General features: G+C 39.3%; 2 protein-coding genes across 2 annotated transcripts in view; one reads left to right on the top strand and one right to left on the bottom strand.

The window, feature by feature from the left end:
* Positions 1 to 19,534, bottom strand: part of Smc6 (structural maintenance of chromosomes 6) — an 84,312-nt gene extending 64,778 nt beyond the window's left edge. Inside the window, exons 1-4 of the mRNA XM_008824185.3 lie at positions 19,414 to 19,534; positions 11,512 to 11,654; positions 6,978 to 7,095; positions 4,093 to 4,198 (exon numbers count right to left, since the gene is read on the bottom strand). Of these exons, the coding sequence (XP_008822407.1) occupies positions 4,093 to 4,198; positions 6,978 to 7,095; positions 11,512 to 11,649 (362 nt within the window). The 5' untranslated portion in view covers positions 11,650 to 11,654; positions 19,414 to 19,534. The remainder of the gene's footprint in view (positions 1 to 4,092; positions 4,199 to 6,977; positions 7,096 to 11,511; positions 11,655 to 19,413) is intronic.
* Positions 19,535 to 19,642: 108 nt separating this feature from the next.
* The window catches only part of Gen1 (GEN1 Holliday junction 5' flap endonuclease), a 46,518-nt gene continuing 40,773 nt past the window's right edge, over positions 19,643 to 25,387 (top strand). The window contains exon 1 of the mRNA XM_008824186.3: positions 19,643 to 20,097. The gene's annotated coding sequence lies outside the window, so the exon portion shown is untranslated. The remainder of the gene's footprint in view (positions 20,098 to 25,387) is intronic.

Genomic DNA, 25,387 nt, shown 5'->3' on the forward strand with positions numbered 1-25,387 from the left:
CTGGGAAATGTAGGGAAAAACTTTCAAGATGAATTTACTATACACTACAGATGTGATAGTAGTAGATACAAGGCAGTATTTGCAATGCTTACTCCCCCAACCTCTTCTTTACAAGTATCCTCAAATAAATAAAGAACTCAGCAACCCTATCAAGTCATAATCCCATCTCTAAGAACTGGACTAAACAGAGAAGTCTGACGGAGCTGTCAGATTCTCTTTTAAAACTCAAATTCAGGAAGGCCAGGCAAGGGGGTGCCTTTAATCCTGGCATTCTGGAGGCAGAGGCAGGCAGATCTCTGTGAGGTCGAGGCTAGCCTGGTCTACACAGTGAGTTCCAGGCCAGCTGGAACTATGGGGAGACCCTGCCTCAAAACAAAAAAACCCAAAAAACCCTCAAATTCAAGAAAAGCAACAAAACACAAAAATATGCCTATAGTTTCAGTGAAGACAATACCAGTATCAACTGCATAGCCTGGTTTAAATACATGTTAGCTATGTAGGATGCAACACTGAAGAAACTGCATGAAGGATAGAGAAGACATTGTTATCTTTACAACACTTCTATAAATCTACATAAAAAGACTTACTTATATCTCAACATGACCATGGTTCATTGAAGCTATAAAAGACATGAGGTCTCAATACACAATTCAACTTGGAGCATGACACTCTGATGAGAAGCTAAAGTTTGCAGAGAAAAGCAGGGACACAAAATAGGTAAGCTATAGAAAATTAAACAGACTAACACAAAGAGTCACATAGCCTCGGGTACTGACTGTTACTCAGAGACACAGCCACTTCCTTCACATATAAACCCTGACTAAGGTATCATCATGTTAGTAAATGCAGACATGAAGACAGAGTGGCAAAGACTGAGATAAAGAATAAGAAAGAGCACACAAAACTCCAGAAACAATACGAGAAAGCCACATACTGCTACTACACAAAGAGAAAGGACAGCATTGAGTGAAGCAGAGCCAACTAAGGAAGGAATGGTGAGAGGTGGTATAAGGGAAGACCTGCCTGGCAGGCCCAAGGAAGCGGGAGAAACAAAGACACAAAAGAACAGCCAGACACTAAAAGAAAGTTATGTCTGAAATACACATTTATTTTAGTGCCCCAAGTGCTTCATTTCATTGTACTTAACTATCCACTTCTCAATTACTCAATCTTTTGGTCTTCTTGGGTCAAATAACACACTGATATTTCAGTAATCATTTTTTTAATATAACATGGATTTATACTTTCACTATTAATTACATCTTTATTCATTTATCCACTTAGTGAAGCTCCATTGCTCTAGAATGGCCATTCTGTTTACTTCTTTAGAAGTTCACTGAACTCTATGGAGTAAGAGACTAGGCAAATGTTTGAGTGGCTTCTTTAAACTAGCTCTGTGATGTTTCCACCTGTAAGTTTAATTAGAATAAAATGATATTATTTTCTACATGTACCATGAAATGCTTTGTATTTTAGTTAAATACTTAAAATGTTTCCACTTGTGCCAGGCATGGTAGTATTTTAAAAAATACTACTAGTTATGCATAGACATTATCTGTGAATTGCCCAAACCTAAGTGACACATCTACAATGCAACCTCTATACCTAAGGCTCATGGAACATAGAGCAAGGAGTAAAGAGAACACTAATGCATCTCTCAAGTCTCAGCAATGAAGCTCCCTCATGCAACAGAGGGCCAGAAATGCAAAAGGTTACAAATGGCCAAAAGTGTAGAGATCAAGAGTCTGCAGAGTGTAGGTCCTTGGACAGGACTCCTATATTAAACTCTACCCACCCAGGGTTCACGGACCATTGCAGAAGAAGGGGTGGGAAGACTGTAAGAGCCAGGGAGGAGATGCATGACCATATGGAAATAAGTCCTGAGACCTGGCTCATATGAACCTACAGCAATGGTGTCAGCATGCACAAGATTTATGTAAACTTAAGCAGACAAAAACCCAGCAAAGAACTAGTAGAAATAGGCAGTAGAACCCAATCTTAGTCGAAGAATTATTGGCAGCTGAATACTGCTGGGTGAGAAAGAACTGATCTTCCTAAAGGGAGGAACTCTTGATAGGCTGCTTAGACCTGAGTGGATGACCTTGCTCTGAGGGACATCCGGGGACAGTAACTTGACATGATGGGCCTTAACACAAATGCAAAATGTATAAATTACAGTTCAGGGGTGGGGACTATGGGAGATGCCAATGGGGAAAGTGGTATAAAGATGATTAAGATGTTCCGTATGAAATACACAAAAATTCAATAGAAAGTTTACAAAAAAAAAAAAAAAAAAAAAAAAAACCACTAGCTTATACAAACCACTGACTCTAAAGGAAGCAACTGCCTGAAGAGAAACATGTATCTTGAAGCAGCGAAACAGAGCTGATAAGAAAACAGCAACAACAAAAACCCACAATTTTTGTTTTGGCTTTGAGGACAGTACTTGCTATGTAGCCCTGACTGGCCTAGAACTCATTAGCAGTCTAGATTAGACTTGGCTTGGATCCAATTCTCATGCCTCAGCTTCCCCAGTGTTGAGATTACAAGGATAAGCCACCATGTGGTTTTTTTCCCTGACCTTTTCTATAAAGGGCCCTTCCATTGAGCATTTCAGATCTTTCCTTACTGTGTTCTACATCTAAAATCTATACACCTGTCCCAAGTTGCCTGGAGCCTGGTCTGTCTCTGGCATTAAGTTTGAGGTTGTCCAAAAGATAACTTGTTTGGGAAGGAGAGGGTTGGTAGAAGTATTTGTGGGATGGAATCCAAGAAAGATAAAAGGAGAAACTATGCTAGCGAACTGTCTTCAAATTGTTCTCTTCCAAAGCCATCAAGTATGAGAAATGATTTTCTATTTATCTTCTCTTGTGTCAATTTGGAACCTGGCTTAAGGTTAAGATTGTGAAGGTATTTCTGAGCAATATGTAAGAAGATGGAACTCTTCATTCACAATCTTATTCCTACTCTACTTTTTAAGTATCAAAATATAAGAAAAATGTAGAAAATTCTAAATGGAAAGAAATCTGTATCATAGCCTATTATTTATCAATGTTAATTATCAAAGTTTCCTTTAGCCAGGCCAGGCATGGTGGCACACACCTTTAATCCCAGTACTCCAAGGCAGGTAGATCTGTACCAGTTCAAGGCCAGCCTGGTCTCAAAAAACAAGAGTGGTCACACACTGGAAAAAACTACAACAGAATTTATTTACTTATGAAAAACAAAGACATTTCTAGAGGTAGCTAGGGTAGTATCAAAAAGAATAGAGGGTGCTTCTTAGTGGAGCAGCCGTTTTCTAACAGAAGGAAATGTAAAGGAAAGGTTGGAGGTCATATAAGCCTGCCCACCCAGAAAGCAGCTGTTCGTAAAAAGGAATCTAGTCTGCAATGACACAAAATTAGGTAACTGATAAAGTTATATGAAAGCAACCTCTGACAGAAATATGAATGTAGCCAGGCATGGCAGAGCATGCCGATAATCCCAGCACTTGGGAGGTAGATATGAAAAGGTCAAGTCTAACCTTGGCTACAAGAGACCTTGTCAAAACAAAACAGAACAAAAAAAAAAAATCAAAAATAAGTATGTCAGAAGACAACAACTTGTGATTCTGGTCCTAAAATCAAGTTCACTGAATTTAAAAAGTAGAGCCAGAGAATAAGGTTATTTTTCTAGAATTCTCAGAAAGTTACAGAAATTCTGTGCTGGAATAACTTGGCTGGTCACTAACTTTACTCTCATCCCTATCATATTTGTGTGACCTTGCTGATGCCAGATTTGGGTCACAAGAGTATAATGCTTATAAATATCTGCTTAAAGAGTACCTTAATTTGTCATTAACATTTCTTCTAGAAAGTTAACAGAAGCAGAAATTTAAGTGGGCAGGTGCACAGCATCAAGTAACACAAGCTATCCGTCCAGAGGATAAGAGGAAGCAAAGGTCACTGTTCTCAACATGGGAGAGAGAAAAGAATGAAGATATGAAATCTCTTCTGGAAAGAAGCCTGCTTTCCAGTCATATCTACATGAACTAGGATTCTAAAGCAGCTACTTCTTCTTGGAGAAACAAAAGCACAAGAAGAAAGCACTTACTTCTGTCCAGCTTTCACAAAACCTTTTAAAGAGGATCCTCTATTGGTAGCAACTGCTTTTCCACCAAGACCGACTATGAGAGCAGTAAGCACCGCACTCTTTCCGCCTAAAGAAACACATATTGAAAAATTCACAAGAGAAAAAAAATGCTAACTTCTACAACTTCAATCAGTCTCAACCTGAAGTAAAATATTATAAATTCAATTAGGTTTTCTTCCACAGCTAAGGTGGCAAACTTTTTTCAAAATTTTATTCATTTTTCATTTTATGTGTATGAGTGTATTGCGTGCATGTATGTAAGTGCACCCACGTCATGCAATGCCCGCGGAGGTCAGAAGACAGCATCAAATCCCCTGGAACTGGAGTTACAGACAGTTGTTACCTGCTATGTGGGTGCTGGGAATCAAGCTCGGGTCCTCTGCAAAAGCAGTCAGTGCTCTTAACCGCTGAGCCATCTCTCCAGCCCCAGGTGGCAAACTTTTTAAAAAGAAGTTTTATATTATGAAATATTTCACTACCAACTATGTCTCTTTCACTAATGATGCATCCTTATAAACAGCACATATACCTACTGAACAAATGACTCTAAGTAGGCAAAAAGTTAGCACAGTCACAGTTTTTATGTAATATTTTAACAATTATTATCTATAATTCAAATATTCATTTTCTCTTTGAAGTTTAATTATTTTTTTTGAAGTGTAATATTTTCTACTCCAAAAGACATAAAATATCAAAAATCCCAGGGCTGGAGAGATAGCCCAGTAGTTAAGAACTCTGGGTTCAATTCCCAGCACCTACATGGTGGCTAACAACTGTCCAGAATTCCAGTTCCAGAGGATCCAACGTCCTCTTCTGACCTCCACAGGCACTGCCTGACATGGGTGAATTTACATACATGTAGGCAATATACTCAATACACATAAAATAAAATATTTTAAAAATCCAAGTTTCAAAATCTCTAACAATTCCCAGAATATAGTAAACATTTTCTGAATTCCATCATCAGTCAATCCAACCAATGTTTAACAGTCCACTATCTTCCAACAATACCCCCAAATTAGCCAATATCCATTAACAACTATATCCTTATTTACTTTCTGGAATGCCTTCCAAGTTCTTATCCTCATTCTCATTCTCATTCTCTCTCTCTCTCTCTCTCTCTCTCTCTCTCTCTCTCTCTCTCTCTCTCTCTCTTCCTCCCTCCCTCCCTCCCTCCCTCCCCCCCTTATTACCAAATCCAATGCTTCAATTAATTGACCCTCATTAAGTTTTATTAATGAAATCATTCAAAATTCAAAAGGGAAAAAGAAAAAAAAAAAACCTATCCTCAGAACCACGAGTCTTTATTTTTCTTGTTCTATGCAACTTCCCTGTAGCAGTGATCCTTTTCTCTGTTCACTGCCTCCTGCTAAAACCTCTCACTTATTTGACTGAATGACAAAGGCAGCAAAACAGAGAAGGGACTGTGGCACTTACATATCTCATTTCCTTGTCTAGCACTGACACAGGGTAGTAGACTGTGCACACCAAAGTCACACCTAACATCCAGCTGGCCTACTAGAGCCACCACAATGTGGCTAGCTTGTCATAACAATCTTGACAAGGTCATCCTTTATTCAAAAACTTTTAACTGGGGGCTAGGGAGATGGATTAAGCAGTTAAAAGCACTGGCTGCTCGTGCAGATTTTGTTCCCAGCACTCACATGGCTGATAATAACCAAGAACCTTTCATGACTCCAGTTCCAGGGAATCCAACACTCTCTTCTATCCTTGGGGATTGCATGCACTCATATACATGTGCACAACACTTGTGCATATAAAATAAAATAAGATAAAATAAGCTTTTTTAAATAAAAAAAAAAACTTTTAACTGGCTTCCCACTGACAACTGAATAAAATTCTAAAACCATGGACTTCAAAATCCTCAGTGGGTGTGGTGGTGCATGCCTTTAGTTCCAGCACTTGGGAGGCAGAAGCAGGTGGATGTCTGTGAGATGGAGGCCAGTCTGGTCTACATAGCAAGTGCCTTGCCAGCTGGGGCTACAGTGAGATCCTGCCCCCACCCCCAAACAAAACAAAACAACAGCAACAACAAAAAAAGACCTCAAAATCCTCAACAACCCTGCTTAACTATTTACTACAGTACTCTCACATCAGCTTCTGCCATTCCCCACCATGTACCATTATTATCATATGATGAAACCACAAAAGGTTATTCCCATTCATTCTTCCTATATACTTTCTACCCCTTTGAACATGTGACAATGAGCCAACTTTGCCTGGAACATCTTGGCTTCTTGCCAAACAAGTCAATCTATTTTCATTCAAGTACCAGCACAAATACAACCTCCTCATAAAAGCCTCTTTGGTCACAATGAGAATTATTACTTTCATGCTTGGATTTATAAAGCACTTCATTTGTACCCTATTATAGTGTTTGCTGCAAGTAAGGCTACCTCGACCGCAGAGAGGGCCCCTTCTATTATAAATTCCAAGGTAAGTAACTTTTCAAAATAAGCAGGCAATTGCTGTAGTGCATGCCCTGTAGTCCTAACTACTAAGGAGATGGGAGGCTCCCTGGAGTCCAGTAGTTTGTGGTAAGCCTGAATCTGACCAACAGACTGAGATCCTATCCTGGAAAAGGAGAAAGAAAATAGAGCAAGAGAGGAAGGAGGGGAGGGAGGAAGGGAAGAAAAAAGAAAAAGACAGGAAATGTTTATACCTACTACTTAAATAACATACCTAGAGTTAATTCATATTTTAAGTGTAGATCGACAGTAAATACTAGCAAACCACAAGTTATAGACCCAAACAGCACTAGTAGTCACCTATTTCAAAAGCTCATGCATTTTCATCTAAAAGTATATTGCAAAGAGGACACTTACTTCCATTATTTCCAACAACAAAGTTGACATTAGAACCAAATTTAAAAGGTCCAAGCATCGAATGACACATGAAGTTTCTTAGTTGAATACTCTCAATTATTCCAACTTCTGCTGCAGTCTATTAACAAAAATTGGAAAAAAATCAGTCTAATTCACTCATAAACATCCAAGCATTTGAAAGACCAACAGAATCATCATGAAAAAAAGTTCTATGAAAGCCAGACATGATAGCACAGATCTTTAATCCCAGCACTCAGGAGGCAGAGGAAGGCAGTTCTCTTGAGTTCAGGCCAGTCTGGTCTACACAGTAAGTTCCAGGCCAGCCCAGTGTTACATAGTGAGACTCTGCCTCAACACCCCACCCCCCAAAAAAGTTATGTAAAGTGAATAGTGGTAACTTTAATGATTAAAATTAAATAGGAAATTTTCTTTAGGTTAACTAATTATATGATCTTTAAAGGATTTAGCAAGTACATCAAAGTTTTTTAACAAAACTATTTTAGTCAGATAATTTTTGCAATGGAGTGACTGTCCTGTGCACTGGAGAATGTTTAGCATCAACGTAAGCCTCTGTTCTACCCACTAGATGCCAGTAGCACACATCTGTTGTCCACTTGTGTGGCAATCAAAAATATATTCAGAGATCACTAAATGTCTTAGGAGGCAGAAGGCAACACTCCACCCCTCACTTTCAGTTGAGAAGCACTGGTGTAACAAAAACTAATTAGAGAGAACTGCGTCCATTTCATAATTGGATAATTCAAAGAACACAGGAGAGACATGCTTTTGTGAAATCCTGGTTCTGACATTTATGAGAGCTGAGCAAGTTTTAGGAACATATAACGAACACAAGATTTCCAAATGAGTAAATAAGAAAAAACTCCCATACTATAAACAGTTGTCAGCATTAAGTTTATAGACTGTTCAACCAATACTGTGGCCAGGAGTAGTCACCTGCACTTTGTAATTATTTAAGTACCAGAATAAACCAGCCATATTTTATCATTCCTAGTAATTTGAGTCCATTTTGATGTGTCTAACAATTTTAATGGTTTCTTTAGAAACTCCGTATCTCAATTCTGGACAAATATCTCATTAAAAAGAAAACGTGTATTCTTACAAAAGCAGAATATCAGAATTTATGATTCAGGCATTTTTAAAAGTATTTTTGAGATATGGCAGATTCACATGCAACTGGTAAGAAATAAGAGACCCTGTATACTTTTTAGCCAGCTTCTGATAATGGAAACACCATGCAATAAAGCACAGCATCTCAGCACAATACTGACATGGATACAGTCAAGATTCAGAGTATTTCCATCACAAGTATTCCTTATGCTATCTCTTCATAGTCATAATCACATCCTTTCAACTCACCCTGACCACTCACTCACCCACTAATGTATTCTTCCCTTCTATAAATGTCATTCCAAAAATGATGAGTAACTGGATTTATGCAAAGCATAATCTTTGGCTTTTTCACGCAGTTTAATTTCTCTACTGTTGCCTCTATCTTTTTCACTGCTAAGCAGTGTTTCACAGAATGGACTCACCCACTGAAATCACATGTAGGTTATTTTGGATTTTGCTTGTTATAAAGCGACTAAAATGTGCTACTTTTAAAAAAAATATTTTATTGGTGGCGCACGCCTTTAATCCCAGCACTTGGGAGGCAGAGGCAGGTGGATCTTTGTGAGTTCGAGGCCAGCCTGGTCTACATAGTGAGTTCCAGGCCAGCTGGGGCTACAGGGAGACCCTGTCTCAAAAAGATTTAATGAGTGTATTGCCTGCATGTATGTGAGTGCACCTATGCCGTGCAATGCCACGGAGGTCAGAAGAGGGTATTGGATTCCCCTGGAACTGAAGTTAAGGACAGTTTGTAGCCGCTATGTGGGTGCTGGGAATCAAACCCGGGTCCTCTGCAAGAGCAGTCAGTGTTCTTAACCGCTGCTGAGCCATCTCTCCAGCCACAAATGTACTATTTTTCTACTAAGATAAACCTTCATTTCTTGGGAACAAATGCTGAGTTATATGGCATGTCTACACTGTTTTTTACATTAACAAACTCTAAGTGGTGATATCAATTTACATTCCCACAAGCAATGTATAAATGATCCAATTTCTCTTCATCTTTGCTTTTTGTTGTTATCACTACTTTATACTCATCATTCTGATGAGAATTATGTAGTAATATATCGTTTTGAGTTTTGTTGTTACATTGCTAAGGGTCAAATCCAGGGCCTTGGGTATGCTAGCCACTCTACTACTGACCTACACCCCTACTCTTTAATTGTAACCTTAACTTGTATAAACCTGATGACAAATACTGCACATCATTTTGTGTACTTATCTGCCATCTGTATATTCTCCTCTTTAGTGAAATGTCTCTTTGTCATCTATTTATTCTCAAATTGGGCTGTCTGTTTTTCAGTTGTGGAGCTTTAACAGTTCTTTATTTGAGCGGCTAGAGAGATGACTCAGCTGTTAAGAGCATTGATTGCTCTTGCAGAGGAGCCAGCTTCAATTCCCTGCACCTACATGGTGGCTAACAACTGTTCGTAACTCCAGCTCCAGGGGATCCTAAGCTTTCTGACCTCCTCAGGCATTGCACAACACGGGTGTACTTACATACATGCAGGCACTACACTCACACACATAAAAAATAAAATAAAAAATAGAGTTCTTTATATATCTGAGATACTAATATTTTGCTGGATATATGATCTGTATCTATTTTTTCTGAAGTCTGTATCATGGCTTTTCAGTCTTTTATATATTTTCTTAATTTTTTATTTTTTGGTCTTTCTGAGTTAGAGTCTCCCTGTATCCCCAGTTGGCCTGGAACTCACTATGTAGACCAGGCTGGCCTCAATCTCAGAGATCCACCTGCCTCTGCCTCTAGAGGGCTGGAATTACAGGCATGTGATACCACACCTGGCTCAACCGTTTTTAACAGAGTATTTGGCAAAGCAAAAGTTTTCTTTATATGGTTCATGCATTTATTGTTATGTCTAAGATTTTAATTTGCCTAGTCATTTATTTGAAAGCATTCTTCTATATTTGTTTCGGCAAGTTTTATAATCTGTATTTACATTTAAATCTATTCTTTGAGGACATCAGGTACCCCGGAACTGCAGTTACAGACAGTTGTTAAGCTGTTAACCTCTGAACCAGCTCTCCAGTCCCTGACATTAGTTTCAATATAAGGTAGAGACTTAGGTCAGAGTTCATTGTTTTACCTATCAATGTGTATTTGCTCTAGTACCCTTTCTTAAAAGGCTACCATCCCCTCTCTACTGAAATACTTCTGTTATTTTACAAAAACTAAGTTCATCATGAGGATAGGAATACACTTACTTAACATTAAGTAGGATATGTGTTTGGTCTATAGACCACACACACAGGAGATAGAGGGGGATGGAGAGATCAAGAAGAAATTCATTATGATTTGTGTAGGTCTATTTCTGTGAGAGCAGATCCTTTCTACTCTGTTCAAGTGAGCTATGTATCAATCCCAATGCCAACACCATACAATCTTGACAAAGCCTTGAAAATGAGAATGACCCCCTACTTCCTTTTCTCTCTAAAACTGTTTGTTATACTAGTTAATTGCCTTTTCATATAAACAGGAGAAAATGTCTATACCTGATAGAAATTGCATCAAATCTGTATATCATTTTGAGGAAAAAAATAACTTTTTTCTATGTTAAGTCTTCCAATCCATGAATAAGTATGTCTCTTCATTTACTTAAGGTCCTCTTCGATTCCTTTCATCAGCATTGCAGATTTCACCACAGAAGTCCTCTAAATATTTTGTTAGATTTAGACCTAACAATTTCTTTTTGTTTGTTTTTTGACAGGGTCATCCTAGTCACAGCCCACATCCAAGTCACAATGTGAGCCAGGGTGGCCTTGATCTCACAGAGATCCACCTGCCTCTACCTCCCAAGGGTTGGAATTAAAGGCACACGGTACCACACCTGGCATACAATTTCATTTTTAAAGATAATATTCTTAAACTTATGCTACAATTCTCCAGGGGAAAAAAAACGGGACATGGAGAGTTTCTATTTTAGGAAGTCTTCTTCATGAATTAAATCCTTTAGTAGCTACAAATGATTTAAACCATCCTGAGTTAATAGTTTTGCTTCTCTAGAAACTGAACTTGACCTAATTTTCAGATTTATGTGTGCAAAATAATTTACATTTCTTTATTCTTTTAAAGCTTGTAGGCTCAGTCCTCAGAGCCTCTATTTCATTCATGACACTGGCAATTTATGTCTTCTCACTTTCCTTTGTCAATTTTCTGCCACTAGAAGGTTTGTCAATTTTATTCATCTTTCCAAAGATTTAATTATTTGTCCCATTATTATTTTTAATTTGTCTAATTATTAACACAAGTTCAAAATCAGAAGTTATTTTTACCTCCGCTCTTTTAAAAACATTGCTTTCACCTGGTTAAAATTATCATGAAATATTATAGAATGCACATGAGAAACCAATTGAAAAACATTATTTTATAATTTTTACGTACCAAAGTAGATGTACCATTAGTGAAAGAAATTGTACATTCATCTTCATCACCATCTTTATCAAAATCTTCCAATTCTTCTTGTCTTGGTCTTTTGGCATTTTCAGGAGAGCAGAAATTTTCTTCCTTTCTTTTGGCCATCAGGTCTGAACAAATATTTATAGTAATAGTAACATTAAGTCAAGGACAGCATCTAGTGACTTCTCAATAAACATCAAACAAAATAAATCACATAAAACTTATTCAACTTGGGGGCTGGAAAGATGACTTAGCAGTTAAGGGCACTGCCTGTACTTCCAGAGAACCCATGTTCAAATCTCACCACCCACATAGTGGCTAACAACCGCCCAAAACTCCAGTTCCAGGGGATCCAATGCCCTCTTCTCACCTCCTCGGGCATTGCACGACATGGGTGCACACATATACATGGAGGCAATACACTAATACACAGAAAATAAAAATAATAAAGATAAAAAACATTTTTAAAAACATTCAATTTTAAGTACTGTCTACAAATTTTCACTTTAAAAATAAAATACAAGTACTCCATCTCACAGTTAAAGAGCATGGGTCAAAAAGTGCTAGAAGAGCAGATTTCCCCTAGAACCTCCAAAAAGGAACACAACCCTACTAACGCTGTTAGTCCATTAAGATCTGAGGTAGACCAATAATTTCCAGACAAGAAATACAATAAATTGGTAGCGTCTCAACAAACATCAGCTGGATCATCCATACCAGCTGATTCTATTACAGTTATTCATGGCCACAACTGAGTTGATATGAGGCTACCCATATATACTAAACTCACTAAAGGTAAAGTATGTTATTGGCAAAATGGTGGCTTCTAGTTTCCTATTAATAAAGAGGGCACATTCCTTACTGAAATTATTAGAATAATCATCCAATTTTTAAATTTTTTAAAATGTTTTTATGTGTATAAGTGTTATGCCTGAATGTGGGTAAGTACACCTAAATAAGGGTCTTCTGCAAGAGCAGTCACTGCTCATGACTGCTGAGTCATCTCTCCAGGCTTTCGCCCAATTTTTGTAAATTAAAAAGTAATGGCTAATCAAATAAAACCTGATTTTTAAGTTATTTTCCCAAAAAAGCATATTTAAAGTAGTGATAGTCTACACTAGAAGTTCCCCCTAGATAATCCATCTCAATTGTCTATTTTTGGCCAATATACTATAACACATAGACCAAGTATTTTAAAAGTACAAGAAACACCAAAGAGCTTTAGCTTATTTATTTATATGTGTGTGTGTGTATTTACACTTATATATATGCCATATTAGAAGTTAAAACCAAGAAACTTTTGAAACAAAGAAAACACAACTGCACATTGCATCAGTTAGAACAATGATAGCCATCAACTATCAGGTAGCATGTAGAGGGGTCCATTTTCCATTCAGCAGTTTCCAAGATCTGTTCACCACACTTTGCAAACTGCTGCTACAGTATCATGATACTATAAGCAAATCCTTGCAATAGTCTCATAAATTATAAATAAATAAGTTACAGCACTAGGAAGGCAGAGGACCACAGAATGAATTGTAGACAATGTTCAGAATGTGTTCTCGAGATCAGCAAGCATCATCCACATACCATGGGAGCTGGTTAGGTATCCAAAAACCTCAGGCCCTGTGATTCAAAAGCATTTTTTTAGTTTGAGAACTAGTAAATCATACTTCCAAAGAACTTGGATTTTATATCATTTGAAGAACTCGGAATACTATGATAAATCAAGCACCTTTTTAAAAGATTTATTAATTGGAATCCAAAGGACATTTAATCTAAACTAATACGCTTTTAGGAAATATTACCATTGCAATTACAACTACACAATATTAGCATCTTTCTCTACAAATAATTCAATGTTAATTTCAAATCTTTTACAGAAGCCCAAGCTTTAAAAACAAAACATGTTTTCTCAAATTATTTAAGAACAAGAATCAGTGTATATGGCCTGACAGGCATGCTCCAGTCGATTGCCCTACCTATGCCCATACACTGGCAGCACTAAGCAGACTCAGTGGGTGAGGAAGAGGAAAAAAAAAACAACATGAAGGGGGTGTTGGGGATAGGGGAGGAACTGGAATGGAAGGGAATATGGACTTGATCAAAACACACTGTATACCTGTACAAAACTCTCACATGATTAAAAAAAAGATAATATTCCTAAGAGTGAAATTATTAGATCAATTAGAGATCTTTAGGATGTTTGCTATATGTTAATAAATTGAAGGGACTTAAATGTATGTTAGTATCAACTTGCTGCTAATTTAAATTCCCCAAATGATACCATGTCATTATTTTCTCAGTGACACTTTCTGTCTCACCCATCCTCTATTTCTTTATGGATTACTTAATAATAAATTATAAATTACAGAACAAAGAGAAATCATTCCTTTCTAGTTTCCCAACATTAAATGCCCTTTAACCACTATTTTATTGATGAGTAATACATGATCTGATTGCAACACTCAGAAATGAGCTAATTTTAGTATTTTAACACTAGACAGCAGCTTTTCAAGTAAAATTGAGGTGAGGAAAGTACACCAGGCTAGGTGTGATAAGCTTACAAAGAATATGAGAGTCTATTCTACACCAAAGATACTACATTCAAACACTATAGGATGATGATGATGCTTTTTATTTGCTGAGTATAGCCAGGGATTTGCAGTTTGCTATTAGGTTTCCAACGTAACTTGCATCTAATAAACACAGAAGAACCCTACCTTTTAAAATATGAATCACTTTGTAATTTAATGATAAAGGACTTTCAAAAACAGATAGGAATGTCCTGGGATGGAGATACAGGTTAAAAATAGTAAAACAATTACAAGATAAAAGACACATAAACAGATACAAAAAAGAAAAAACACCTCTAGGTTTTTCAGTACAATGACAGAGCTATAGTCTATAGGTTCTGTTTTGTTTTTTTTATTTTATTTTAATTGAATTTTTGTGCATTTCACACATAAAAATCATTTTTATACCCCTTTCCCCTTTGGCATGCTCCCAAACCCCCCGACCCACTGGAGTTCATACATTCTGTCATTTGTGTTAAGGACTATTATGTAAAGTTAGTGTCCCAAGATGTCCCTCTGTGCAAGTTCATCCTCCAGGATTTAGTCAGCCTATCTAGAGTCTCTCCTTTCAAGATGATCAGCTCTTCCTCACCCAGCAGTAATCAGCTGCCAATAATTCAACTAAGACTGGGGCTTGCTGTTCATTTTCACAGTTCTGTGCTGGGTGTCTGCCTAAATTTGCCTGGGTCTTGTGCATGCTGACACCCTTGCTGTAGGTTTGTATAAGGGTCCCAGGTGCCTATACGACTATTTCCACATAGTCATGCACCTCCTCCCTGGCTCTTACAATCTTTCCACCCCCTCTTCTGCAAAAGTCCCTGAGCCATGGGTAGGAGAACCTCAATATAGGAGTCCTGTCCCAGGACCCACAGTCTGTGTACTCTTATTCTTTGTGTTTGGGCCATCTGTGTATTCCTGGCCCTCTGTTGCATAAGAGAGCTTCACTGATGAGAATTGAAAGATGCATTAGTGTTCTCTTCCTCTCTTGTTCTATGTTCATGAGTGCTTTGCCTGCATGTATATAAATGCACCTGTGCCATACAGTGCCTGCAGAGGCCAAAAGAGGGTGCTGGATCCTCTGGAACTGGAGCTATGGACAGTTAGCCACTATGTAGATGCTGGGAATTGAACCCGGGTCCCCTGGAAGAGCAGCCAGTACTCTTAACTGAGCCATGTCTCCAGCCCCTAATCTATAGCTTTTGATACTACTTATCTACAATTTAAAAAACCTTTTGCACAGAAGTATAGTCGATTTTTAAAAAAAATTTATTGATTTTTATGTATCTATATGTTTTGCCTGCATATGTGTAAGTACACCACATTCATGCAATGCCCATGGAGGTCAGAAGAAGGCACTGGATCCCCTGGAACTGGAGTTACAGACAATTGTTATTTGCCATGTGGATGCTGAGAACCAAACCTGGGTCCCCTGCAAGAGCAGCCAGTGCTCTTAATCACTGAGCCATCTCTCCAGCCCTAGTCTATAGTTTTTTTTTGATACTTATCTACAATTTAAAAAATCTTTTTTCTGGTGTTGACAAGGCCTTGCTATGTAGCTCAGACTGTTCTGAAACTTGAGTGCTAGAATATAGACGTGAATCATCATACTCAAGTCCTAAAAAAACCTAAATTAAGAAACATCATCTCCCCTTACAGAAAACAGAACTCCATCAAAGCAAGGACAATGAAGAACATCAATAAAAAAATTTTTTTCAAAAGAAAAATCATTAATAGGATTCAGTACAGCCATTAGAGACTAAGAAAATTTAACAGGATTCTATGAATTTTAACAGGATCATAAAATTTTTACTTGAATTTTATTATGTATCTAATAATTCACACTTCCCATTAATGCCAAAACTGAGATTAACAGTAGTGTCAGACATAACAGAATTACTTATTTAATTCTATAACCATTAGAATTTTTTACATAAATGCAAATTACTGCTATTCAGAAGTGGCAGATTCTGACATCTGCTCAGAATGGTATTTACCACATCCCCAATTGTACTCTTCACATCCACAAAACATATTCATTCTACGTTCAACAACCTTAATGTACTGGATTAACTAAGCATATTGTTTGGAATATATTATGAAATCAAATGAGGTTAACTAAGTAATTAAGTGAAAAAACTGTTAAGTCCAACCATCAAGAAATTCAAGATCCACAAAACTAGAAGTCTGGCACAAACTACAATATTTCAGGTAATAAGATTTGAATACTCATACTTCCACTGCAAGTATACACTAAGAATAGTACCAAAGGAGACAGTTTCTAAACCATAAAGTTATAAACAAAAACTATAGCAGTATCAAGAATGAAGGAGTACAGGAGAACCCAAAAAGATTTTAAAAAACAAGTAAAATTTCAAGTGAATAGAATTAACATTTGTTGAATAACTGTGCTTAGCTGAGGGATAAACTATAGCCTCTAATCCTTTTATGATATAAATCATGCCCTTATTTTACAACATGGGAAGCTGAGGCTTCAATTTATGTAGCTTCAACTTAGTGGCTAGATGTAAAAAGCAACAACTAGCAGAGCCCAGATTCAAATTCAGGTTTGTCAAACCTTGAATGCTCATGTTCCTAGTAGCATAAACAATTGAATTTAACTGATAATTTACTCGTAGGCAGTGATTGGCAATTAATCCGTTATCTTCTTGTGTACCTCTCATTAAAATTACAAAAGAATTCCATCATTAAGAGTCCCTCTAAATGTTTCTTTGGGCTCGCTTCCTAAAAATCTCATTTTGTGTTTCACCTTCTCAATGCTATCTACCATTATAAGCATATCCGTCAAGGAGAGAAAATAAATTAGTTTTATTAGAAAGCACTTCAGGGGGTTTGGAGAGATAGTGCAGTGGTTAAGAACACTGACTGTTGTTGCAGAAGACCTGGGTTCGAATCCCAGCACCCACATGGCAGCTAACAACTGTCTGTAACTCCAGTTCCAGGGGATCCGACAGTCTCTTCTGTCCTCTGTGGGCACTGCACGACACGGGTGTACTTACCTACATGCAGGCAATACATACATACACATAAAATAAAAATAATAAAATATTTTAAAAAAAGAAAGTACTTCAGTTTGAAGTGTTCCAAGCATAGTGAGATAGGCCATGACATAGTAAAACACACTTCGCAATAGAAATGGATCTGGGAATGGAGGTAACACCCCAGTTTGAATTTCATGACCAGGGAAAGCATGCTGAGTGAGAGAAGACATAACTCATTTAACTTGTAAATAAAAAACATAAATGACCACACTTGTCCTCAGTTGGCCAGATTTAGAGAGCGTGCGTGTGTGTGGGGGGGGGGTGTGAACTGTAATATTTAAGTATGTCTTAAATATAATGCATACTATCACGGTAAAATTTCAAGTTATTACTTCTTCAAAGTAAGTCAAGTAGTCTTTTTTTGATTCTGGAGCTAGGATCCAGGGTCTCCTTATGTTAAAATAGCACTCTACCATTGAACCACCTTCAGGCAGCCAACTGTATCTTCACATTAATTTTCCTAACAATTAAAATAGTCAAGACTCAGGCAAGTTTTAAGGAAAAGTCTACAGACTTGGGGCTAGAGAAATGGCTCAGTGGTTAAGAGCACTGACTAAGAGCACTAGCTGCTTTTGCAGAGACCTGGTTGGGTTCCCAGTCAACCCAGCACCCACATGGCCATTAACAATCACCAGTAATTCTAGTCCCTAGTGGTCTGATGCCCCCTTCTGGCCTCCTCAGGCATTGCATGACACGGGTGCACTTACATGAATGCAGGCAAAACATACACATAAATTTAAAAACAAATCTTTTAAAAAGCAAAAAAACTCTACAGACTTGACAGTAGAACAAACCTATGAGGGAATAAAGTGTGTTTTGCACCACAACTTGACATGCCATTTATACTAACTTACTGTCGGGTTCAGTCACTACTGAACACATTATACTAAATCAATCTCCCAAGAATTCTGTAACTTAGAACTGAAGGAGGCAGTATCACTCTGCAAAAGGCCCACACATCTGTCTGAAACAAAAACATATTTCTAAGCAATACACAACTGGTCTCTAAGCTTTTTTGTATTTACACTTATTCAATAAAAGAATGTTTTTGTTTTTTTTTCCAACACAGTATTACTGTGTAGCCCAAAGCAGTCCTGTAACTCACCATCCTTTGCCTTAGCCTCTCCTGAGATCTGGGATTACAGGCTACCACCATCTCAGGAAAGGGGCTCATGTAGCCCAGGATGCCTTGGAACTTGCTATATATAGCACAGGATAACCTTGAGCTTTTGATGTCCTGCCTCCACCTCCTGAGTGCTAGGACTGCAGGCCTGCACCAACACGCTGGGTTGTATGTGGTGCCGGGAATCAAACTCGGCTTTCTGCACGCTAGTCAAGCACTCCATCCAAGCACAATATTCCCCAACCCTCAGGAACAGAAATTTTTAACAGATTGCAACATAAAAACTGTGTATTTCACACACCAATTAGATGAGGCTAAACAGAAGCTCTAACAGGTTTCTCCATCACCCACAGCCTCCGTGGAACTGTGCTGGGCACTGCAGACTTAAAACACAGCAGCCCTCTAAGAGTCAGGGAAGCTGACTTTTCTCCCTTTGAATACACCACTGCACAACGCTTGCCTTCAAAACACTGGCTTAATCATCTCCCTACTCGTTAACTACGAACAGCAATAGGGGCTCACGTAACTTCTGTCTTCAGGTCTTAAATGTCAGGCACTCTCTCTAGGAATCAGCAAGGTATTGCTCCTAAAATCCTTTCTCTACCCTCGGGTCCCGGTTTCCAAAGTTGCCAATCGGGATTCTTCTCCAGCTCCACAAGGAATGAAAAGAAATGCCATCCCAAACCCATCACATTATCACGATTTCACCCAGTCTGGGCGATCCGGTTGGCATTTCCGTGAAACTGGATTTAACGGCAAATTCAGGTTTAAGCCGCATTCCCACCCGCCCTTTAAACATACTTAAGTAGGTGTCTGCGAGCGAACTACCCGGCAGGAGCCCAGTTCCGACACCGGCCCCAGCCCCGACACGACCTCGCCGGCTCCGCGCCAACGGCCGGGCCGCCGGAGGATGCGAGAGGGCGGGCCCGCGCCCACGGCCAAGTTTCCCGCGGCGCAGCCCGGTGCCCCTGCGGAGGGCGCCCAGGTCCTGCGCCTCCCGCGAGGCCCGCGCGGCCGGGCCCAGCCCCGGGCTCCCACACCCCGTGGCTCCCAGGTGGGCCGAGCGCGGCAGGCACGGGGGACCGCGGATCGCTCCTGGGGCAGAAGAGGAAGCGCGCGCTCACTCTACCTCCAAGTCGCAGTCGTCCGAGGCAACGCAGTCGGCGCGATGTCGTGACGTGAAGGCCACCCCGAGAGCGTCCCTTCAGGGTCTCGGCCGGCCGCCGCTGGCCGGCGAAACCGGCCCGGAGAGGAGGCGGGAGCCTAGCGCCCAGGCGCCCGCCGCGGGACAGTCCGCGCCTGCGCCCCGCCCCTCCCCGCCCCCGGACTCCGCCCGCGCCTGCGCGCTCCACCACTTTCTCGCCGCCTGGGTCAGAGAGGGGAACCGGAAGTTTCCTCAGCGGGCGGGTGAGGCGGCGTGGACAGGGGGAAAACTGAGGCTCGCGCTCCTTCGCTGCCAATCCCGACGAGGCGGGCGATTTGCCTAAGAGGAAAGGAAGCTCTCCGGGCGGCCCTGGCAACAGGCCCACGCATGCGCGCACCGGGCCGGCTGAAAGTGGGGAAAGCAAACGCGCGCGGGTCTGGAAGCGCAGCTAGTCGTTTCCCGGAAGGGGCGGGGCCGACGGCCTGGGCGCGGGATTCGAAGTGCAACCCGGGTCTTGGTGCTCGGAAGGGCAACCAGAGACGGTTTCGTTTTTAACTTTGGTGTGAGGAAATTCAGGAGCTTGGAGGCCTCAGTAGTTATTAGACTCTGGGCCAGGCTGGTCCGTGACCCAGGGCTTTCTTCCGCAGCCGAGGAGGAAGGGCTGTCTGGGTAAGTCCCGAGAGGTGGCGACGCGGCCGCCCGCTTGGCCTCGGTTACCTGGTAAAGTCTGGCCCGCCGTTTCTCAAATGGCTGTCCGTTGCCTCCCCCCGCACCCCCGTTGACTCGATGTGCGCGCAGAGCCCGCTGGGTCCCCGAAGCCCACTCGCACGCTGTTGGTGTTGTGGAAAACTAGTTTTACAGCAATCTCGCCGCCTCGGATTGGTCACTTCCTCCAGGAAGCTTTCCTTGATGCTCCTATGCCTTGGTCTCTTACTGTACCGTACTCCTGGCTGTACTGATCATGCTTCTAAGTTGCACTTTTTTCCCCTGCAGTCCCACCCTACCCAAGGTCTTTAAATGCAGAACCTGATCTTCAAACTGTGGCACCTAGGAGCATTCTTAATAAATATTAATACATAAATTAAGCCTAGACCTCAACGTTTAAATACCTATTGAAAGTATAACTGGAAAGTAAGTTTAAAACTTCACCACTTGGTGGAATTGTGTGGCAAATCCCATACAGTACAGTCGTGCACTGATGGAAGTTTAAACTGTTTGCCAGTGTTTAAATGAAAATATAGCGCCTGTCCTGAGGAATGATTCAGAGAATCATTCCCCATAAGTTAATGCTGGGACAGGTACAACGGACAGACGAGATTCCACACGTGTGTTGTGTTGCAATCAACAATTTATATTGAATGATCAATTCAAGCAATACAGAGTTGCAAACAAACAACACACTTTAGGTGGAGAGTCAGAGTAGGTCTGGACCAGTGGGCCTAGTGCACCAGGTGCCACCAGGTTCCCAGAGTTTCCAGAGATCCCTGCTCTCGGGGAGTACCTCCGGGCCTGGGCCCAATGTCCAAGTCCAAAGCCCTCCGTGGAAAAGCTCAGCTGCTCCGCCGTGATCCAGTGCACTCTCCTGGCCCTGGTTGACGCTGTTCAGGTTCGGGTCCTCCCCCTGCTTGGTCAGGATCACGTTCTGCGTCTCCGGATCCATAGATAATCGGCAAGAGAGTCTGCAGTCGGGGGCAGTCTCGGGCAGGAACGTGGGGATGTCACCAGACAGTCGGGTGTCCGCGACACTTGGGGGTCTTTGTGAGCATCAGGGAGCAGGTCTGCAACTTGTCCTTTTATGTGGTTTCTGCTGGTCTAGTTTCAGAGTGCTGACATAAGTGCCAGGCTCTGGTTCTAGTTGATTAGTCCAGCCCATATCACTCTATGCAGGATAAGTAGCTTATCACACAGTTGCATACATCTCACACTTCGGTTCCTATGGCTAGGTTGCCATGGTTACCAGATATGCGTTTGACTTGTCCATGACGTGTCACTTTAAACAGAGTTCAGCAAGGTTTTCAGAGTTTCAAAGTAACAAGGTATTCACTCAATTATAATTCAAGAAAAAACGAGATTTTCTCCTAATTCTATAACATTCACTACACCGCCTAAATGGGAATTTGGAAATTCAAGTACTTCCTGCCTTTATGTTACCTTTTCGTTAAGCTTTTACAAATTAGAAAACTTGATTTAATGAAATGTGGCTTTGCATACATCAAGTCATTGGCTTCTTTTTATGTCTTTTAAATTTGATTCATTAGTGAAATTAGCAAGGTTTTGTGTTTTTCTCACCTTATTTAGTTTTATAATTAACCAATAGAAACTGAATAGCTTGTGAGGAAGTTTTAGGAGCATAAATTGATTTATGGGCACCATATGGTTACATCAAAGGATCTGTTTTTGCTTTAACTTGAAGTAGATTCTTAAGCCCTCCATTTAGGTAGAAATTTATCTTTCTATCAAACAATAATTTTCTGACTATTCCAAGCTACTAAAATTGTTCTTAAGATTCAAAAATATTAGACTCTTATAATTTTTCTGGTTCAGCATGTCTCATTTTGTAGAAAGGTTCAGACTCTTCCTGAGCCTGATCATGCAATTGATCAGTAGTATATCCAAAACCAAAATCCTAGGCCTTCTGTATTCCAGAGTCAGTGCCCTGTTCACTAAACTAGATACACTGAAGTTCTTCCTAAGTTATAAAGCTGTTTGCTATGTACTATGACTTTGTTGACGCCCTTCTTGTTTCACAACTAATTCTTAAGAGTATGTCAGGAGACACATTTTATATATTAGATATATTGACTGCATGATCAGATTGACAGCTATACTTATTACCTTATAAAGAGATTTGAGGTTTAAGACTCACAAATTTACATAGTTTGGGAGGATTTAATAGCTGTAATATTTTTTTCTTTTTCTCTTTTTTTTTTTTTGGTAGCTGTAGTATTTTTAAATTTTACTTAATGCTGAGCTATTTTCAAGTACCTACATGTTGGAGTATGACCTAATCAAGAACCATCTGTCTTGTTTTTTCTGTGTAATTTTCTGTTTTAAAAGCTGCTCTATTTGGTCTCTTTGGAATGTCATGAGTTTCTAGAACCTTAACTATTACCATGTAATATCAGGTCAAAAAAATAACTGGTGCAAAGTGTATGTAACAAAAAATGGAAAGCAGGGCATGATGGAAATAGAGATTGTGGATTAACTGCATTCTTAAAACAAGTTGTATGTAGTTTCTAATAAAATATACATTTCACATCATTTTTTTATTTTTAGAATTATTGAGATATTATTTGTTGAGTGTCCTTCAAAGAGAGCATGGATTTTTAAACTTAGATTGCAAAAATATTGGTGATAATATTGTAAAAGAATATATTACTTTTAGAACACATAATTTGGGGCTGCCAATGTAGCTCAGTGGTAGTGGCCTTGCCTAGTATTATAAAAGAATATATTACATATAGAACACGTAATTTGGGGCTGCCAGTGTAGCTTAGTGGTAGAGGCCTTGCCTAGCATACACAAGCCTCTAGGTTCAATCCCCAACACCACCCACATACAAAAAAAAGGACATAATTCTGCATTAACTTGTTATAGATTTTTTAAAAGTTGTTTTATTTTTAAATTGATTTTAGTTTTATTTTTATTTGCTATGTAGTTTTATTTCCTTATATATTTATAACAGAACAAGAGTACATTTAATTTTTTTTAATATTACTTTCATTTTATGTGTATGAGTGTATTGCCTGCATGTGTGTAAGTGCACCTGTGTCATGCAGTGCCGGTGGAGGACAGAAGAGGCCATTGGATTCCCCTGGAACTGGAGTTACGATAGTTGTTACCTGCCATGTGAGTGCTGGGATTCGAACCCAGGTATTATGCAGGAACAGCCAGTGTTCTTAACCACTGAGCCATCTCTTCACCCCACATTCAATGTTTTGAGAGAAATGTTTAAATGCTAAATCAGGGCTGAAGAGATCTGTGGTTAAGAGTATGACTGCTCTTGCAGAAGGTTTGAATATCAGCACCTACATGGAAGCTAACCATCTGTAACTCCAGTTCCAGGGGGTCTGACGCCCCCTTCAGTCCTCTGCAGGCACTGCACAATACAAATGGACTTAACATACATGCAGGTATAACACTCGTACACATAAAATAAAAATAAAATTTTTTAAAAAGGTGTTTAAATGCCAGATCAGCCATAAAATTTCCTACTTAATTAGGGTCACATTCTTTACTTTCTGTTCACACAGTGTTTTTTGTAGCCTTACAGCACTCAGCATCCCTGCAAAGCATGAGCTTCTGTATGAACCACATGCTACAGGTTCTGTGTTGATACTCATATTCATTAAAAAGTACTTGTTTCCTTCATGATACTTAGTTCCTAAGAAGAGATTGTTTGGAATTTTTATGTCTGCTTATAAAGTAGCCATCATAAATGATGGAAATTTAACTTATAGCAATTCATCCATTTCCAGATTTTAATATGATTTTGATATGATTTCACTTTTTGAACATGATTACTCAGGCTTTATGGGGAAAACAGTTGTACACCAGTGGAAGTGAAAAGAAGCAGGGAGGCTAGTTAGAGTTACAGTCTTGTATAGGCAAAATTAGTGAAGTGCTATTAGAAATAGGGGAGATCAGAATGCATTTTAGAGAATACAGAACTTGTTGATCATTTTGCTTTTGGAGCAAAGTAACAAGAAAAATCAAGGATGGCTACTAGGTTTGAACCTAAGCAAATAGATAACTTGGGGAAAACTAGAAATGAAACTTTTGAGGAGAGGTGATAGAAATAAAGGGTTAGGTGCAAAGTTAGGCATCATGGCATAACCCCTTAATTCCAGCAATTGGGAGCTGAAATAAGATGGCAAATTGAAGGCCAGTCCAGACTAAGTAGCAAGACCCTGTTCTAAATAAACAGACAAGTGGATAGTATGCATCCACAAGATGGTAACAAAGTAGGCAATTAAATACAGTAGTTACTTCAGAGAACATGTCAAATGATATGGGGTTAATTATATTAGAGGTCAAAGCTAAAGAGATGACTCCATGGTTAGGAGCACTTGATCCTCTTCAGGGGGGTCTGATGGCCTCCACAAGTACCAGTATACACATACACATGACTAGAAATGAGTCTTTAAAAAAATAATATTAGAGGTGAAGGTAGCAAAGAAAAGTTCAAATTCCCATGGCTACCTCCAGTTCTTTGAATAATATTCCTTTGCATAATTCTCATCTATACATTTTTTAGGTTAGTTTTTTTATCTAGTGAATGCTTGATAGTCTTACAGTAAATTCAAGAAATTCTAATAGATATTCATCCAAAGTTTCTAAAAGGAATAAAGATTCACCTGGAGCATGTCATAAAAAGAACAGCTCCTTTTAAAAACTTCCCATTGATTCTACCATCCAGAAAAAAACATGGAAATGAAGCATGTTCAACAATATAAAAGAAATATGGCCTAGCCTTTTACAGATCCATTGTGGTATAGATACATGGAGACTATAAATTAAGGTGCCAAAAGATTTAAAGACTGAGATATAAAGAATATGGTACTCAAAGGATTGGCAAAGACTTTTTTCTAGAAAATGTCATGTAAGGGAAAACAAAAGAGAGTACTACTTTAACACACAGTAGCTCAAATTTTACTAAACAATAGGCAATTCTGTTACTTCTTTTTTCTTGTCAATGTTACTTGTACCACTCTGTTTAGGTATCTTGCCATTATTGAGTGCTGTTGTTTACTCACATTTTAAAAGTGTAGATGGAACTTTTTGAGCTCAGGTGTGATGACCCAAGGGAAAAATTTCTACACCATGAAATTTTGTATGTTACACAAAACTTTTTAATGGCTATAAAATTGCCATCAGATCAGGTCTATAATGAATATATGGAAGTATAAGTGAATCTCATGTCTAAACTTATATCCCATCCTTAAGATACCTCTCTCTC

The sequence above is a fragment of the Nannospalax galili genome, unplaced genomic scaffold (assembly GCF_000622305.1).
Source record: "Nannospalax galili isolate Female #2095 unplaced genomic scaffold, S.galili_v1.0 scaffold69, whole genome shotgun sequence".
Taxonomy (NCBI): domain Eukaryota; kingdom Metazoa; phylum Chordata; class Mammalia; order Rodentia; family Spalacidae; genus Nannospalax; species Nannospalax galili.